Raw genomic sequence first — 17,151 nt, 5'->3', positions numbered from 1 at the left:
TAAAAGAGAGATTGCAAGAATGGGAATTAAATATAGGTACATGATTTGTGTAAAGTGGTCTAGAATGTCACTTATAAGATACTGACATAGATATAATACGAATGAAGTAGGCTTACAGACAAAACCGTTGGTATGATCAGTTTAATGATGTTTGATATGATTGAATATTTAGGTCTCTTTCCACTCAGTCTTAAAATTCTACCAGCACTGTATGTTGATGCTGTAGAGAGGACTGCTTTTAATCTTCATCATTCTGAGTGTTGGAAAACCCGAAACTTTCGCGTGATCCTTGTTCCTGTACCCAGTGAACTCCAGAACCGGTCCTGTGTCTAATTCATGCTTTTGCTTCAGCCGAAAGGATATTCTGCAATAGGCGGCGTGTAATCGATTGGTTGATTGATTGATTGATTTTTTTTTAGGATTTATTGTTTATTTTCTATGTGTTCTTCCATATAGTCTGTAGAGTTATGCTGAAATGTAACTGGCGGACTGTGATGGAAAATTTATAGGTAGGTTGCCAAAACGCAAGGGAATAGTTGGTTAGGATGGTGAACTGGATCTAAGTACGACTGGTGAATTTAAAATCACTTTGGCGTGGTATAGAAAATGGGTCTTGGAAAATTTGTCTCCTTTTAAAATATTGTACATAAGATACTTTCTCATTTTACTTATCCCCATTCTCTACGTGTACGCTTAGGCAACTGTGTACGCCACGTGTAAATATCGCAATTTTCACCTCCCTCTAAAATGATACACTCCCTAATGTCGAAAAGAGTAGGAAAATAACCGCCACTGACGTCACAGTTTCCCCAGAAGGATGACATCAGCTGGGACAGTCCGATTGTTAGGTAGCAGAAACCCGCAATTACCCTCATCCTCTTCTCTCGCTCACCTGTCCAGGGATCTGCTTGTTTTCATCTATAGGGATTTTTTTTTTTTTTTTTTTTTTTTTGATCTGCTTGTTTTCATCTATAGGGATTTTTTTTTTTCGTTTTTGTTTTTGATCTTGTTTTCATCTATAGGGATTTTTTTCTTCCTCTTTGTTTTATCTTGTTTTCATCTATAGGGATTTTTTTCTTCTTTTTTTGTTTTTTGATCTGCTTGTTTTCATCTATAGGGATTTTTTTTCTTTCCTTTTTTGACCTTGTTTTGTTATATGTATTTTTGTCGTCGTTCTCTTTCGGGAATGGGCTTGCGAGTGTTTTATGAGGGTTAGTGTATTTCGAGCTTGACCTGTATATATGTTGGGGAAGAAAAGGGGGAATATCTCTTGCTTTGTTGGAGGTGGTGTACGGATGGTGTGTGTATAAGAGAGTGAGAGACAGACAGACACATACACAGACAAACGGAGACATCGGAAGAAAAGGAAGAGAGAGAGAGAGAGAAAGAGAGGCAGATAGGCAAACAGACTGAGACAGAAGCAGACAGACGGACAGACAGACAAGACAGACAGACAGACAGACAGACAGACAGAGGCAGAGACAGAGAGAGAAAAGACATAGAGAAGAGAAAGACAGAGACAAAGACGTTCCCCAAAGTATAGCCTCAGATTTTTATCCTAGCCTGCGTATGTGTCTGCACGTCAATCTTCGTAAAAAAAACATACTACAACAATACACTTACACAATGAGTTAATTCTACAGTATAAATGACTCTACACAACAAAGTCAACATTCGCATACATCATAAGCTTGAAACACGTCCACGCAATTATGTCAACCTAAAAAAAAAAAAAAAAAAAAAAAAATACAATAGCATACATGATGCAGGTACACTGCGTCACGCTCGTTTAGACTGAAAATGACAATACTTTTGCTTCTTGCGGTGACAAAAAAAGTCAAAGTATTTTCCTATAATATTCGCGAGCACTTTGTCCACTTTGCTGCATCATGTATCCTGTTACAGTATCCTTGTTTTTTCTTATTGTGATCTATTTATTTCCCTTTTTTCTTCCTTTGTTCATTATTCAATTATCTTGTTATTCCAGATTTTATTTATGTATATATTGTTTATGTATACTTTCTGTTAAATATGTTAGTTACCCCTTGATGCTCAGAACACTACGTTTTCTGTGTTTACCCTCAGTTCCTTTGTTTTTATTTCTTCGTTAAAGAATATCTATATTTTTGTTGAGTAGAATACATATTTTTCTGAATTTGAATTAGAGAAATACTATATTTTGAATGTAGTTTTATATCAGAGAAAAAGTGCTTATTTTCCACATATATTTTTATGTATGAATACTCGTAGCAATAAAGGCCACTACGTGGCACTGCCAGGTCAGCACTGTTTCAGTCAACAACCCCCAGCCCTTTGATCCTGCTTCTACATCATGTTTTGTTACCAAGTGTGGGTCTCGTGAGGCCGTTTCCCACATTTTTGGTGCCCAGACCCGGGAAGCTTTAGATATAGAGTCGTCGCCCGGACAAGTAAGGTAACAAACATGGCAGAGTCACTTGAAGCTTTGAAGAGGAAAAGGGCTGCATCAAGAGGTTGGTTGACAAGAGCTGTACAGAATCTCCAGGAGGTTTTAAATGATAACAACAGTAATTATGAGAAGTTAAGATCAAGTTGCTGCTGAATTTGATAAGAGGCTAATATTGTTGGATGAGGCGCAGACAGCTGTTGATGTAGAACTTGTTAATCCTGATGATTTAGATGCAGACCTTGATGAGGCAAGTAATTTTCGCAAAGCTGCGACAAATGTTAGATTTGAGGTCACCATGCGAATGAAGAGAGTTAATGATGGCAGTGACAGTGACAAAGGCTCTGTCTCCAGTATGAGCACCTCAGATGCAAAGCTGCCAAAGCTAGAGCTTCCCAAATATGATGGTGATCTGACCCAATGGCAGTCATTTTGGGATAGATTTACAGCCTCAATAGACAGGACTGACATACCTGTTATTACTAAGTTCACTTATTTACAATCAGTGTTACAAGGAAAAGCATTGTCTGCCATCCGAGGAGTAACACTCACTGTTCTAAATTACAAGGTTGCATGTGATATATTGAAGAATAGATTTGGCCGACCTCAAATAATCATAAATGCACATATTCATGCACTAATGAATATCTCTGTAGCTCCTAAAATAAGAGGAGCAAATTATGTTGAATCGCTGTGTGAATCTTCTAGACCAGCTCCATTGGCATGTAAGAAGTTTGGAGAGCTTTGGCATTAATAATAAACAATTTGGCGTGGTGTTAACTCCATTGGTCTTGGGTCGTCTGCCTCAAGAGATAAGATTGGAATGGTCAAGGGAATCTACAAATCATGAAAGTGACCTGGAATGGCTGCTGACGTTCCTGCAGAAGGAGATAAGCCGTCGAGAGAGATCTGAAACTTTCCCGGATGTTGGGACGGGGAAGCCAGAACGATGATTTGTGGACTCGGAGAAAAGGAGTGCCATCTGCATCGGCTCTTCACACCTCATCTGAAGTAGGATTTTCTTATTGTGCTTTCTGCAGCAAGAAACACAAGTCTGAGAAGTGCTGGGATATCCTGAAGCTCACTTTGAAGGAACGTGAAGAAAAAATCAAAGCTGCCCATTTGTGTTTCAAGTGTTTGAGTAAGGGGCATATTTCCAGTGGTTGTCAAAGCAAGTGTTCTAAGTGTAATGGCAATCATAATTTTCTTCTGTGTTGATCAAAGGGTGCAGGAAGCACAGAAAAGGCTATGGAAAAAAGTGTGAATGATCAGAAGGTTAGTGATATTGTAGAACCTTCTGAAAATTGCAGTCCCCAAGTGAATCATGTTGGTGTGACTTAGCAAGTGTAATGTGTTGACGAAGACTAGTTGTGTGCTACAGACAGCTAGAGTTAAAGTGTTTGGCGAGTCAGGTGCTTGTTGTGAAGCCACCTTGTTGTTTGATACAGGCTCTGATAGATCTTATGTGTCCAGTAATCTTGTGAAGAAAGTTAAGCCCAAGTGGGTGAGCTCAGAACCCTTATCATATGCTGCTTTTGGAGGTAGTAAGTCTCCTCCAGGTAAACAGAGTAATATCTTTGACTTGCAATTAGTAGGTTTACATGGTGCAAAACATTTAATGGCTTTAGAGATTCCAAAGGTTTGTGCACCATTGACTAGACCCTGTATTCCTAGTAATTTGGTTGATGCATTTTCTGATTTTTAACTTGCTGATGATTACAAGAATAATAGTCACCTGAATATAGATATACTTGTAGGTTTGGATGCTTATTGGGGATTTATGGATCCTGAAATTAAGCCACATCAGAGTAATGGATTAGTAGCCCAAAAGCCTGTTTTTGGTTGGGTGTTATCTGGTTCATGGAAGGTTCCTACTAACAAGAACTATGAGTCTACACAAATGTTGTGTATAGGAAATGTGACAGATTCTGATTTGCGTGAGTTTTGGGATTTAGAATCTGTTGGCATAAGTCAAAAGGAAGCTGTTCCTAGCCCATTTACCTCAGACCCTGTTTTGAAGCAATTTTGTGGAAATGTTAAGTTTGATGAGGGACGCTATGAAGTAAGCTTACCTTGGAAGTCGGATGACTGCAAGAAGAATCTTATGAATAATGAGGGAATTGCTAGGAAAAGGTTGCAAGGATTAGAGCGTAAGTTAGATAAGGACCCAGAGCTTCAGAAACAATATTCTAACGTGTTTACTGATTATGAACAAGAGGGAATAATTGAAGAAGTCCCTTCAAGTGAAGTTGTAAGTTCTCAGCCTACATATTATATGCCTCATCGACCAGTTGTCAAAGAGAGTAGTTCTTCAACTAAGGTCAGACCAGTTTTTGATGCTTCTGCAACTAGTTATAATGGCACTTCTTTAAATGATTGTCTTGAGTCTGGTCCTTCACTTAACCCTGATTTTGTGAAAGTATTGGTTCGTTTCAGAAAGTGGAAGGTTGCATTGACTGCTGATATTACAAAGGCATTCTTGCAGATTTGTGTTCGGCCAGAAGACCGAGATGTTCATCGCTTTTTGTGGGAATGCAAAGACTCCATTAGAATGCTGAGGTTTGTTCGTGTTCCCTTTGGTAACACAAGTAGTCCATTTTTGCTAAATGCAACCATTAAATACCACTTACAGTCTTATCCTGATACTGAAGTAGTAATAGAGTTAAAGGATAACCTTTACGTAGATGATTGGCTGTCAGGGGCGGACACTGCTGAGGAAGCTTGTGAGAAGTTTAAAGAAGCTCAAAGTATTTTGGCTGAAGCTGGGTTCCCTCTTTCTAAATGGCACTCAAATTGTAAGTTGTTTGCCACAAAGTTTAATGATAAAATTGATCATAGTGATGAACATGAATCCACAAAGGTTTTAGGTATGAAATGGTTATCCTTGTCAGATCAGTTTGTTTTTGAAGGTATTGATTTAGACCTGGAGACACATTTGGTGTCAACCAAAAGAGCAATTCTTAGTCTCATAGCCAGGCTTTTTGAACCACTTGGTTTGATTAGTCCCTTTGTCATGTATGCTAAAATCCTCTTTCAAGACATATGGAGACTTGGGCTTGATTGGGATGAGTTACTACCTAAAGAGGGGCAAAATAAGTTTCAGAATTGGGTTAAGAGCATTGCTGCTCTAAAATATTGGAAGATTAATCGTTGCTATTTCCCAGAAATGCCCTGGAAAGAGTTGTCTGGTTTAGAACTCCATGCCTTTGGTGATGCTTCAGAGAAAGGGTATGGAGCTTGCGTGTACTTGAGAGTTCCTCTTGTGGATGGAACATACCAGGTGTCATTAGTGGTAGCAAGGTCAAGGGTAGCACCTATTAAGAGGGTCACATTACCTCGACTAGAATTGCTTGGTACTTTACTTTGTGCTAGACTCTTAGATTTTGTGAAGTCTGCCCTCTGTCTCGATAAGACTGTGACTTATTGTTGTTGGACAGACTCAAAGGTTGCTCTTGCATGGATAAAGGGTAATCCTTGTAGATGGAAGGTGTTTGTGTCAAATAGAGTAGTTGAAATTCAGAGTCTTACCTCCCCATGCCACTGGTACCATTGCCCAGGTAAAGAAAATCCTGCTGATCTTGTGTCTAGAGGGGAGTTAGCCGAACCCCTTGTTAATTCTACTTTTTGGATAAATGGCCCTTCTTGGTTGTCTGAACCTTTAACTCTAAGTGATAAAGGAGAAACTGTAGAGTTACCTGTTGAAGAAAGTTGCAGTAAAGGAAATATTTCTTGTGTATCTGTAAACTCTCCTAAAATATTTGAGTTTGAGAGATGGAGTAACTTCAATAAGGCACGTTGTGTGGTGGCTTGGGTTATGAGACTTATTAATAATGTCCGACCTCATTCTGTGAAGATGTCAGGTCCCTTGTCTCCTGCTGAGTTAGCAGTGGCCAAGACCAAATTGTTCTACTGTGTACAGAGAGAGAATTTTGTTCAGGATATTGCAGACTTGAAAAAGGGTAAATCTCCTTCAAAGGGTTCTCCTTTGTGTAGGTTAGATCCTTTTGTAGATGATGAAGGCCTATTGAGAATTAAGGGACGTTTGGAGAATGCTGATTTAAGTTTTGAAAGTAAACATCCTGTTATTATTCCTTCAGGTCATGTTGCTAAGCTCTTGGTTCAATTTCAGCATATTTTTCTGAAGCATGCTGGAGTAGGAACCATTGTGTCTACTTTAAGAGGCAGCTACAGGATTTTGGGAGTCAGGAGAATTGCTAAAACTGTTTGTAGAATGTGTGTTAAGTGTAAAAGGTATGTAAGGCTTGTAGTCAGCCTGCTGCACCTCTACCAGGATTAAGAGTTAAGATTGCTCCTCCCTTCACTGTGACAGGTCTTGATTATGCTGGTCCTCTCTTTTGTATTGATTTGCCTTCAAAGAAATTGTACATTTTGTTGTTTACTTGTGCAGTAGTAAGAGCAGTGCACCTAGAACTAACTGATTCATTATCTCTTTCTGATTGCATGCTTGCAATACGTAGATTTGCAGCACGAAGAGGTCTTCCTTCTGTTTTTTACTCAGATAATGCCAAAACATTTGTGAGTGCAGCTCGTCAACTTCAGCAAGAATATGGACCATTGTCTCCTCAATGGAAATTCATTGTTCCCCATTCTCCATGGTGGGGAGGTTGGTGGGAGCGTTTGATTAGGTCTGTTAAGTCAGCTTTGAGGAAAACAATAGGGGTTAAATGTTTGTCAAAAATTGAGTTAGAGACCACCATTCAAGAAATTGAGGCTTGTGTGAATTCTAGACCCTTAACATATGTTGGAGATGAACCTTATGTTTCTAATCCTTTGACTTCCTCACAATTTCTCATTGGACGTAATGCTGGACTTCAACTAGAGGTTAATGATCAACCTTCATGTATCACAGGAAGGGATTTGATTATCCGAGAAAGTATTCGCCAGCAACAACTTGATAAGTTTTGGAAATTATGGAGCAATGATTATCTAAGAAACTTGCCACCTGTTGTGAAGGGATTTGTGCAAAAATGTAATGTAAAGAAAGGTGCTATTGTCCTAGTCAGAGAAGACTATGTTCCTAGGCTAAAATGGCCATTAGGTGTTGTAACAGAAGTATTCCCAGGTAATGATAATATCATTAGGAGTGTCATGGTAAAAACTGACAAAGGAGTAGTTAATAGACCAGTGCAGAAGTTGCATGATCTTGAAATGTATAGTGATCTTTATGAAGATTCTGATGAAGATTTGAGAGAATCTATCTCAGGGGAAATTGTTAAATCATCAGTTCCTGGAAACAATGAAAATAGTGCCTCTGAACCTTGTGAAGAGAGCTGTTTAAACCCTACTTCCTTTAGTCAACGGGGTCGTGCCATAAAACACCCAAATAAACTTGACTTGTAATAATATGCAGTATTTAGTTTAGTTGTTCTTATTTCTTAAGGTTGAAATTAAGATAAGTTTGTGAGTTTTATAGTATATCTGAGTTTATTGAAGCAAATTCCAAGGAGAAATCTGTCCTACTACTATTTCTCAGGATTTAGTCTATGATAGGAGTAAGTACTCCTATGGTGGGGAGTATGTTAAATATGTTAGTTACCCCTTGATGCTCAGAACACTACGTTTTCTGTGTTTACCCTCAGTTCCTTTGTTTTTATTTCTTCGTTAAAGAATATCTATATTTTTGTTGAGTAGAATACATATTTTTCTGAATTTGAATTAGAGAAATACTATATTTTGAATGTAGTTTTATATCAGAGAAAAAGTGCTTATTTTCCACATATATTTTTATGTATGAATACTCGTAGCAATAAAGGTCACTACGTGGCACTGCCAGGTCAGCACTGTTTCAGTCAACAACCCCCAGCCCTTTGATTCTGCTTCTACATCATGTTTTGTTACCAAGTGTGGGTCTCGTGAGGCCGTTTCCCACAAGGGATGTTCAGCTGTTGCCATGATGATAATAAGAATGATAATGATGAAAATAAAAATAATAATAGCATAATGATAATGATAGTTATAATAGTAATATCAATAATCATAATATAGTTATGAAAACATAATAGATACTAATGCTAAAACTGATAAGAGCATAACAACAACAAGAGGTAATAGCATAAATAGTGATAATGATAAGTGTAATCACAACAGTGATGATAATAATACTAATTGTAACACCTGTCATACTAATAGAAATCAAAATGACAATGGTGATAACAATGACAGTAGTAGCTGTAGTGCTACTAATAATCATACTATTACCATTACTAAAAAAGATAACACTGGCATTAATGGTAAAAATAATACAAAGGATATTGATAATTAAAACGATGAAGTAGATGGTGATGGTGATGCTAGGATAAAGATGATGATATTTAGAATAGTAATAAAGTCAATTGTCATCATAGTAGGGATAGTGTATACTTATTATAAAAGTGTTACTTATAACGACTATGATGAAAGCGATAAGGGTAACGTTAATGATGATGGTCAATCTCTGGATATTTTCCACTCTCTCTCTCTAAATCTATTCCTCCTATTCTTCATAATGATGCTTATGATGGGTATATCAACTATGATAACAAAGGTAATGCAGGAAAATGAGGGAAAATAGTATAAGAGAGATATGGGTGGATTGAAAAGAAATCATTTGGTGACGATTGTAAATAAAGTTTGAAAATCAATTTTATAGGCTGGCAGCTAATAATACGAATTTCATATCAATGACAAGTTTCTCGCATCGTCTGTTTCTGTCTCTCTCCCTCTGTCTCTTAGTGAATAATTCATAACAAAAAACTTACCACGCAAAAACCTCCAAAATATCAAAGTAAGACTGATTGTACAGTTGCGATGAACACAAAACATATGTGTATGGTAAAAAAAAAGAACTTTATCCTAGAGTCCTTCCGTGAAAAAGTGCGCACGAGCAGTCAGAATGTGACGTTTTTAGGACGTCACAAACTAATGGCGTATGTCAGAGGCCAAAAAAAGAATTGGCAGGGTTAACGAAACCACACTAAGCAGCGTTAACACTAATCATCTGCGACTCAAATTATATATTCTGTAACTACATATATCAATGGCAGGGCGTGTCTCCTTTCACTCACTACAGCGCCTCTAAAATATGCAGAAACAGGGGAAGAACTAATCTGGAGAGGACAACCCTCCACAGCTGACCCCCTCCTGCGTCTGCCTGCCTGTGTGATTACACGTGAAGTAGTCAACGACTCAAGGCCTCCCTTGCGGGCAACAGGCGCGTGAGTTCAGTCATCTAGAAGCGAACTCAAAGGAAGTCGCCCGCGGCGGTGCTGAGACTGGGCTCACAAGCGTCGGCGCTGCTGGTCAAATTACCGAAAAGTCCATCTGGATCCTCACGGTAGATTATACAGCTCGAAGTAAAAATTGGAATTTTGAAACATTTTGTAGATTTGATACTACGATCGTCTTGATAGTAGTTTTAGTTAACATTCCATGTCAGCGATCAACAACAATTTCGCAGTATTTGGTGTACATTCAAATTCCTTTTAAATGAAATCGTTTTTATCATAAATTTCTTATAATTTTCTGTTGAAGTAACAGTTTATACCCAACCGCAGTACGTTTTCGAAAACATATAAATCAATATACAACTGTGTCGCTATGAAATTAGATACTTTCTCAGTAGTGCATGTTTAAAAGAATACTCATTTTAATAAACTTCAAAAAGATAATGTAATATATCAAATGTATCAATATAAACAATATATAACTGAAAAAATAGCTTCATGGGAAGAGAGAATAAAATGAAATGTGGACAAGAGATCTTATAAGGTGAATTACAACAGCTCATGAAACAAAACAAGAATTACACATCATACGGAGCAAAATTAAAGATATATGGTGAACACAGGATCCAGTTGTCATAATTCAATAGTAACATATAAATAGTATTTCACACCTTGGTAGCTATGCTATCTGGTGTGTCTACTTGTATATTTTATAGGTAATTATCAAGCTACTGTATAAAGAAAAATCTTTTCTCCTGTGAAATCGTATTTCTTATCTGAAGCAGGGACAGTGGAACAAAGATAACACTAATCAATATAAAACAAAAATTGCTTCTTTTGCCTTTTTCCTTCCTACCACCTTTCCTACTTCGTCTTGATTTTTCTTTTTCTCTTCGTCACTTCTTCGTCCTTTTCTTCCTCCTCCCAGTCTTTGCTTCTCATATTACTTCTGAAAACGCGCATAAACACTAGCAAACAACTAAGCAAATCAAAGAATCCAAAATCACACTCAATTTCTTCATACTCCTTCGTATTGTAAACACCAGAGAAAGTGACAGAAACAAAAGTAGAAATATATATGGAACGGAAGGTAAATAGATAGAAATACAAACTATAATTCATACAAAAGACACTTGTGGTATCTTTTGGGGATTGAACTCAGGTCTGTCGCGTAGGTGACCGTGCTAACCACTACACTATAGAAATAATTGTTTTATATGTGGATTTTACTAGAATTACATTGTAGCTTTTATGTTATATTACATACGTACGTGTGTGTGTGTGTGTGTGTGTGTGTGTGTGTGTGTGTGTGTGTGTGTGTGTGTGTGTGTGTGTGTGTGTGTGTGTGTGTGTGTGTGCATACATATGTGTGTGTGGTGTGTGTGGTGTGTATGTGCTTCAACTTAAAGAGTAAGATGTCGTATTAAACATTATTGTATGCCTACCATTCCACTAAAATAAATCCAGTCGCAGAAGAATGAAATGAAGCTACCAACCTCCTTTACTACCTATCTTCCTTCCTACCTCACCTAAGTATTAAGATAGAGAGAAACCTTGGGATTTTTTTTTTACTTATTTTGTTGGCATTCCCACTGCTGTGACCATTATCATTATTATCAATACTTTTCACAGACCCCTTAATCGACAATACCATTAGAATGCGTATTTCGAAATAACTAGTGGACCACATAGTTTATTTACAGGTGTTGCCATTCCCGTTTGCAATTCTACATTTATTAGTCGAAATTTGTGGTTAAAGGAGTCAGCAGTAATAAGTTATTAATACACCCCTCGATCACATATGATACGTACCTCTGTTCATTAATATTGGATAACTATGTTTTTAGATTGAGATGATGATAGTGATAACGATGATAATAAGAACAGTAATGATAATAGGGACAGAGAATTATGGTAATACTAGTAATGAAAATGAAAATCTTTCTCTCTCTCTCTCTCCAATTTGCGTTGCGTTCGTGGGATCCGGTGTCGGGCGTCTGTCCGCGGCCGGAGGGAGGAGGCGCTGGACGCAGTGCAAAGTCCTGTCTTTACAGCGAGTGACATTAATATTGTTCACGCAATGTAGTTGGATTTAATATCAGTATTTTAAATTGACATAAACACACACACACACACACACACACATACGTACGATCGCACAGACACACGCAAACACGCAAAAGATATAGATATTATTGGTAGAGAATACAGTTGTAGATATAGATACATAAACAGATGTGCACACACACATGAACAAGCACTCATACTGCACTCTGTCTCATTTAATTAGAACAGCAGGAAGGTGTGTGCGTGTGTGAGTTGGAGGCGAAGAAAAGGGAGAGAAAACGGGTCTTCTCTGGCGAAAGCATTTGATCTGCCGGCTTGTTCATCCGTCGAACGCGGCCTTTCCTTCCTGAATAATATTCATCTGCACTGTCTGTTTAAAACGGATTCAAGATCTGGGCAATTTCTAACTCATCCACGCGCACACACGCGCGCGCGCGCATTCCACTGGTATTCTGCTTTCTACGCTAATGTATGTTAATATCAACGATGGTAATGATTGCAACAGCACATATCCAACGAAAATTTCTCCTAGCATTCACTAAATACGTTTTTTTTTCTTTCTTTTTTATACGAGTTAAAATTGAAAAATCACTAATTGGATATGAATAGATAATTGATCTTTAAAGGATGTTCCTTTGTAATATAATAAGGTTTTTTAGCTGTTCACTTGACTGGACGGAATCATCCTTCGCCTGCGCTGCCGTCGCATCCCACGCAAATCCATGGAGTGGCGTTGAGGTCAGAGAGAGAGGGGGGGTGAGGGGGTGGGGGAAATATCTTTTCTCCCTCTGCATAAATATGATGATTATTATCTTCATTTTTATACGACAGCTACAAGATGAAACTACATGCCTTATGCACAACAAGTGAAGTGAAAACAAAAGGTAGCGCCCGAAAAGGCAGAGGAAACCTGGAAACGAAGTGTAAAATCAGCAATGAAATTATGCTTTTATATACGAGATTACATGTGTGTGTGTATGTGTGTATGTGTATTTAGACATAATATACCCCAATCCTGTCGATTTGCACAAGTTGGCTACATCCCACATCAAGCAATTGACAGAATTGACAGGGAGGTAAACTGCTCCGGAAAACAGCCCCTTGACGGGCGGGAAGTTCAAATGTCTCGACACAGCACCAAAACAGCTGTCGTGTGTGCTTACTAAACCATGAATTTCTTAGAGGCATCGACTATTCATATAATCAGCGGCAGAGAAAAAAACTAGAATATGCCAGCGATGCATTATCAGTATCTGATTACTTGAGTGTAGCTGTTCCTCTGAGCATTCTTCCTCCCCGCTGTAAATACTCCATAGAGTTATGATTTGTGATGTGACATGTCTAGTTTGCAGAAGCTGTATGTTTCTACATATTGTAATCTGCCTATTGCACTCTGTTATTATCATTATTATCATTTTACTTTCACCATTCTTATTGATAATAATATTAGTAGTAGTATTATAGTTAATATTGTTATCCTTAGCTTAGTACAAGAGCGCGTGTGTGTTTAGTGTTCGCCAAGGAAAAACAATAGAAAATCTCTCTTATGAAACCTTCGGTACCAATATTTCGGGATTAATGGAAAAGAATTTAATAGAGTAAAAGCATACCAGTATTGACTTTTACATCTAAATATATGTAATCCCAAACTTTGATATGAAATAATTAGTATTTCTATGTTCTTTTATCGACTCTTCCAAAACCATTTGTCTTTCCCTAAAATGCAATGCAACCAGATTCTTACTTATTTCTGAACATCAGTGGAAATCAACTTTAATCTTCGAAGCGGTTGTTAGATTTAATACTTGATCTTGAATGTTGGTTTATTAAACACTCCATGTCAACGATTAACAATAAATGTTGTAATTATTGCTGTTCATTCGGATTTCTTTAGGATTTTAGTATTTATATCATAAATTTCATATAATGTTTATACGAATGTTTACCCAAATGCAGTACGTTTTCAAAATTAAATATATATTAATATATAACTCCTGTATTCATCTGCTTTCTCAATAATGTATGTTTCAAAGAATGCTCGTTTTAAATTTTTCGAATGAATGATATAAAATATTAAACGGATTCAACACAAACAATTCTACTTCATAAAATCATAGGAATAGAGAATAAAATGAAATGCAAAGAGTAATTACAGTAATCCATTTCATGCCAAAACACAAGATATCTATCCACGAGATATATAGCACAGGATCCAGTTGTCTTGATGCAATAGTAATAGTATTTCACACCTTGGTAGCTATGCTGTCTGGTCTGTTTTCCTTCCGGACCATAAGTAGCATTCATTATCTCATGACACTGTGAACTACAGTGACAACAAACCTTTCATAATACAAAGGTAAACATCAAGCTGCTGTAAAAAGGAGATCGTGCAGTTTCTTCTGTGATGCAAATCCACACTCTGTAACCACGATTATACTAAATCGGATCCCATTGCTAAGAAACTTATGATTCTTCTCTTCTATTTGTTCGTTTGTTTTCACACACACACACACACACACACACACACACATACATACATACATATATATATATATATATATATATATATATATATATATATATATATATATGTATATATATAGAGAGAGAGAGAAAGAGAGAGAGAGGGGAGAGAGAGAGAGGGGGGGAGAAAAAAGGGGAGAGAAGGGGGGGAGAAAGGGAAGGAGGGAGGGAGGCAGGGAGAGAGAGAGAGAGAGAGAGAGAGAGAGAGAGAGAGAGAGAGAGAGAGAGAGAGAGAGAGAGAGAGAGAGAGAGAGAGAGGGAGGGAGGGAGAGAGAGAGGAGAGAGAGAGAGAGAGAGAGAGAGAGAGGGAGAGACACAGAGAGAGAGAGAGAGGGGGAGAGACACAGAGAGAGAGAGAGAGAGAGAGAGAGAGAGAGAGAGAGAGAGAGAGAGACAGAGAGAGAGGGTGGGGAGAGAGAGAGAGACAGAGAGAGAGAGAGAGAGAGAGAGAGAGAGAGAGAGAGAGAGAGAGAGAGAGAGAGAGAGAGAGAGAGAGAGAGAGAGAGAGAGAGAGAGAGAGAGAGAGAGAGAGAGAGAGAGAGAGAGAGAGAGAGAGAGAGAGAGAGAGAGAGAGAGAGAGTGAGAGAGAGAGAACATGAGAGAGAGAGAGAGAGAGTGAGTGAGTGAGTGAAGAACGAGAGAGAGAGAGAGAGAGAGAGAGAGAGAGAGAGAGAGAGAGAGAGAGAGAGAGAGAGAGAGAGAGAGAGAGAGAGAGAGAGAGACAGATAGAGAGAGAGTGAGAGAGAGAGAGAAAAGGGGGGAGGGAGAGAAAGAGCGAGGGTGAAGAAACAGAGGTATAAGAGAGTGATAGAGAGAGAGACAGAGAGACAGAGAGAGATTGTTTTTATATCTATTCATTTTCCTATCAGTGAATAAAAAAAAAACTGTTTATTTAGTAATCAATTTTACTGACATATCTATTACTGATTTATGTTTTTGGTTATTTTATTGGCTCATTTATATATTCATCTATATCTCTTCCGTGTAGAGTGGAAGCGGCGAGCAGTAGACAGACAGGAAAAAAAGAAAGGAAAGAAAAAAAAAAGAGAGAAAAGAAAAGAAAAAAAAGAGAAAAAAAAACAACAACAACAACACATGTCTCTTCACAGTTAAAATGAAGAAAAACATGGGATTCGAGAAACAGCAGTGCATAAGCAGAGTGGGTTTTCACAGGTAATAAGAATTTCGTTTTCTTTTTCAAGCGAGTGTGACTGCCCAATGACCGCGGTGCCAAGAACAGGCAATCGGGCAGTTCCGCGTGGTCGTTAGCGCGCACCGGCAGTTTCCCCATTCGCCCGTTTTTCTGCTCGTTCGGTATTTCGAGCACAAGTGATGGCGTGTTCAGTGCATGGTTTATAAGTTTATAACTAAAATATTTTAGAAAAAGAAAATAAAAAAAGAAAAAAAAGTTTTCCTTCACTTTGTGTCCCTAATCAGGAAGAGAAAACGGGAAAGCCACAAACAAAATGCGGGGAAGGATGGAAGATACAACAGGACTATGGGATGTCGGTGGGATGGGGAGGCAAAGGAGAGGGCGGGATGGAGGACGCTTTGCAGAGTGCCAGGCAGAGTGCCACGGTAGGTTGTGTGTGTGTTATGTATATATGTGTGTATATATATACACATATATGTTATATGCCTCTCTCTCTCTCTCTCTCTCTCTCTCTCTCTTTCTCCTCCCCCCCCCTCTCTCTCTCGCTGTATGATGCTGCTGACAGTGGTGATGATCATGATTTGATGACAACGACAACGGCGATAATGCTGGTGATGATGGCGATGATGGTGACGACACTAATATTGCGGATTATAACACAGCAACTATCACTCCTATGATTAGTGAATGTGATAACAGTAATGGTAAGAAAAGTTGCACTTTAATCTAAAATTTTACAAGAAGCGGCACATATTTAGTCAAAAATGCAAGTCATGCATGCAACATATCTCAATGAAAGTTTGCTTTCGAAGAACACTTAACGTGCTATTGATTACGGGATCATTGCTTTATATCAGTTGGAAGAAATAAAATTGCTTGCTTATCAATTATCTGTTTACTTCCCAAGCGTTCAAATTATCTTATTAATCAAGCTGCAAAGTCGGCGGTCTATGCTAATCAAGTCGACGAGATACCTGAGGGATGACCGCCATTTTGTATTTTTCGGAAATGAACTAAGTTAGTATAGTAAACGAATGTCTTTTATCGGGCAATTTCAATTACAAGATTCTGGTTTGTTTGGAATTAGATTATGCTGAACTATGGATAAGAAAATGTGGCAAGGCTGTTGTTTTTTCCTCTTGCAGAAGGGATGAAAATCATTTTCATTCCCCTACCTTTTTATAGGGTGTAGAGCAGTAAACAATTCTTCAGTAAACAAATATTGATATAATTCTTTACTGGAGAAGGAAACGCTATGAATCCAAATGCACAAATTTAAACACAAAATAGACGGAAGTATACTTAATTACATGTTTTGTTTCATTTTTAGCTTCCGTTCATTTCATATTTCTCTGGATATAGAATTATAGAAGATGCGTAATATTAGAAAATCTAAGAAAAGATAAAATATCCTAAAACGCATTAACAGTCGTTAGAAACGAAGGATACACACTCGGCATCATACTCGAACATATGGAAATACGGACACGAACACAAACGAAAATCATTCACACGAGGGAAAAAAAAAACAATTATAATAGATAAAATATCTATGACTACTCTTTGTGTCGTGAATGTCTAGCCTGTTGTAAAACCTTTGCAAGATGCCACCCGGATTCAGTTCATTTCGTTTTTATTCATTTAAATATTTATTTATTTTTACTAATTAATTAATTTTTTTTTTACATATCTGCTCTACAGTCCCTGTCACTACAATGATACACTTATATCTCCTTTGAAACTTTGCCATTCTTGTGGCA

The 17,151-nt window shown here is 37.8% G+C and overlaps 2 protein-coding genes across 2 annotated transcripts; both read left to right on the top strand.

Moving 5' to 3' along the window:
- The first annotated feature begins 1,186 nt into the window (after positions 1-1,186).
- On the top strand, positions 1,187-3,179 carry LOC113815481 (uncharacterized). The gene is made up of 3 exons (XM_027367544.2): positions 1,187-1,211; positions 2,251-2,429; positions 2,592-3,179. Exons 1-3 carry the CDS (start codon positions 1,187-1,189, stop codon positions 3,177-3,179), a joined length of 792 nt encoding a protein of 263 aa, XP_027223345.2.
- A 170-nt stretch (positions 3,180-3,349) lies between these two features.
- On the top strand, positions 3,350-12,881 carry LOC113815482 (uncharacterized). Its single transcript, XM_070117454.1, has 9 exons — positions 3,350-3,566; positions 3,657-3,755; positions 3,874-4,098; positions 4,183-6,651; positions 6,756-7,706; positions 8,191-8,298; positions 9,513-9,639; positions 12,547-12,599; positions 12,748-12,881. The coding sequence occupies exons 1-9, from the start codon at positions 3,350-3,352 to the stop codon at positions 12,879-12,881; spliced, it is 4,383 nt and encodes a 1,460-aa protein (XP_069973555.1).
- The last annotated feature ends 4,270 nt before the right edge of the window (positions 12,882-17,151 follow it).

This window comes from Penaeus vannamei, chromosome 40 (genome assembly GCF_042767895.1).
Source record: "Penaeus vannamei isolate JL-2024 chromosome 40, ASM4276789v1, whole genome shotgun sequence".
Taxonomy (NCBI): domain Eukaryota; kingdom Metazoa; phylum Arthropoda; class Malacostraca; order Decapoda; family Penaeidae; genus Penaeus; species Penaeus vannamei.
The sequence above is the reverse complement of the archived record's forward strand: the minus strand, read 5'-3'. Positions and strand labels throughout refer to the sequence as shown.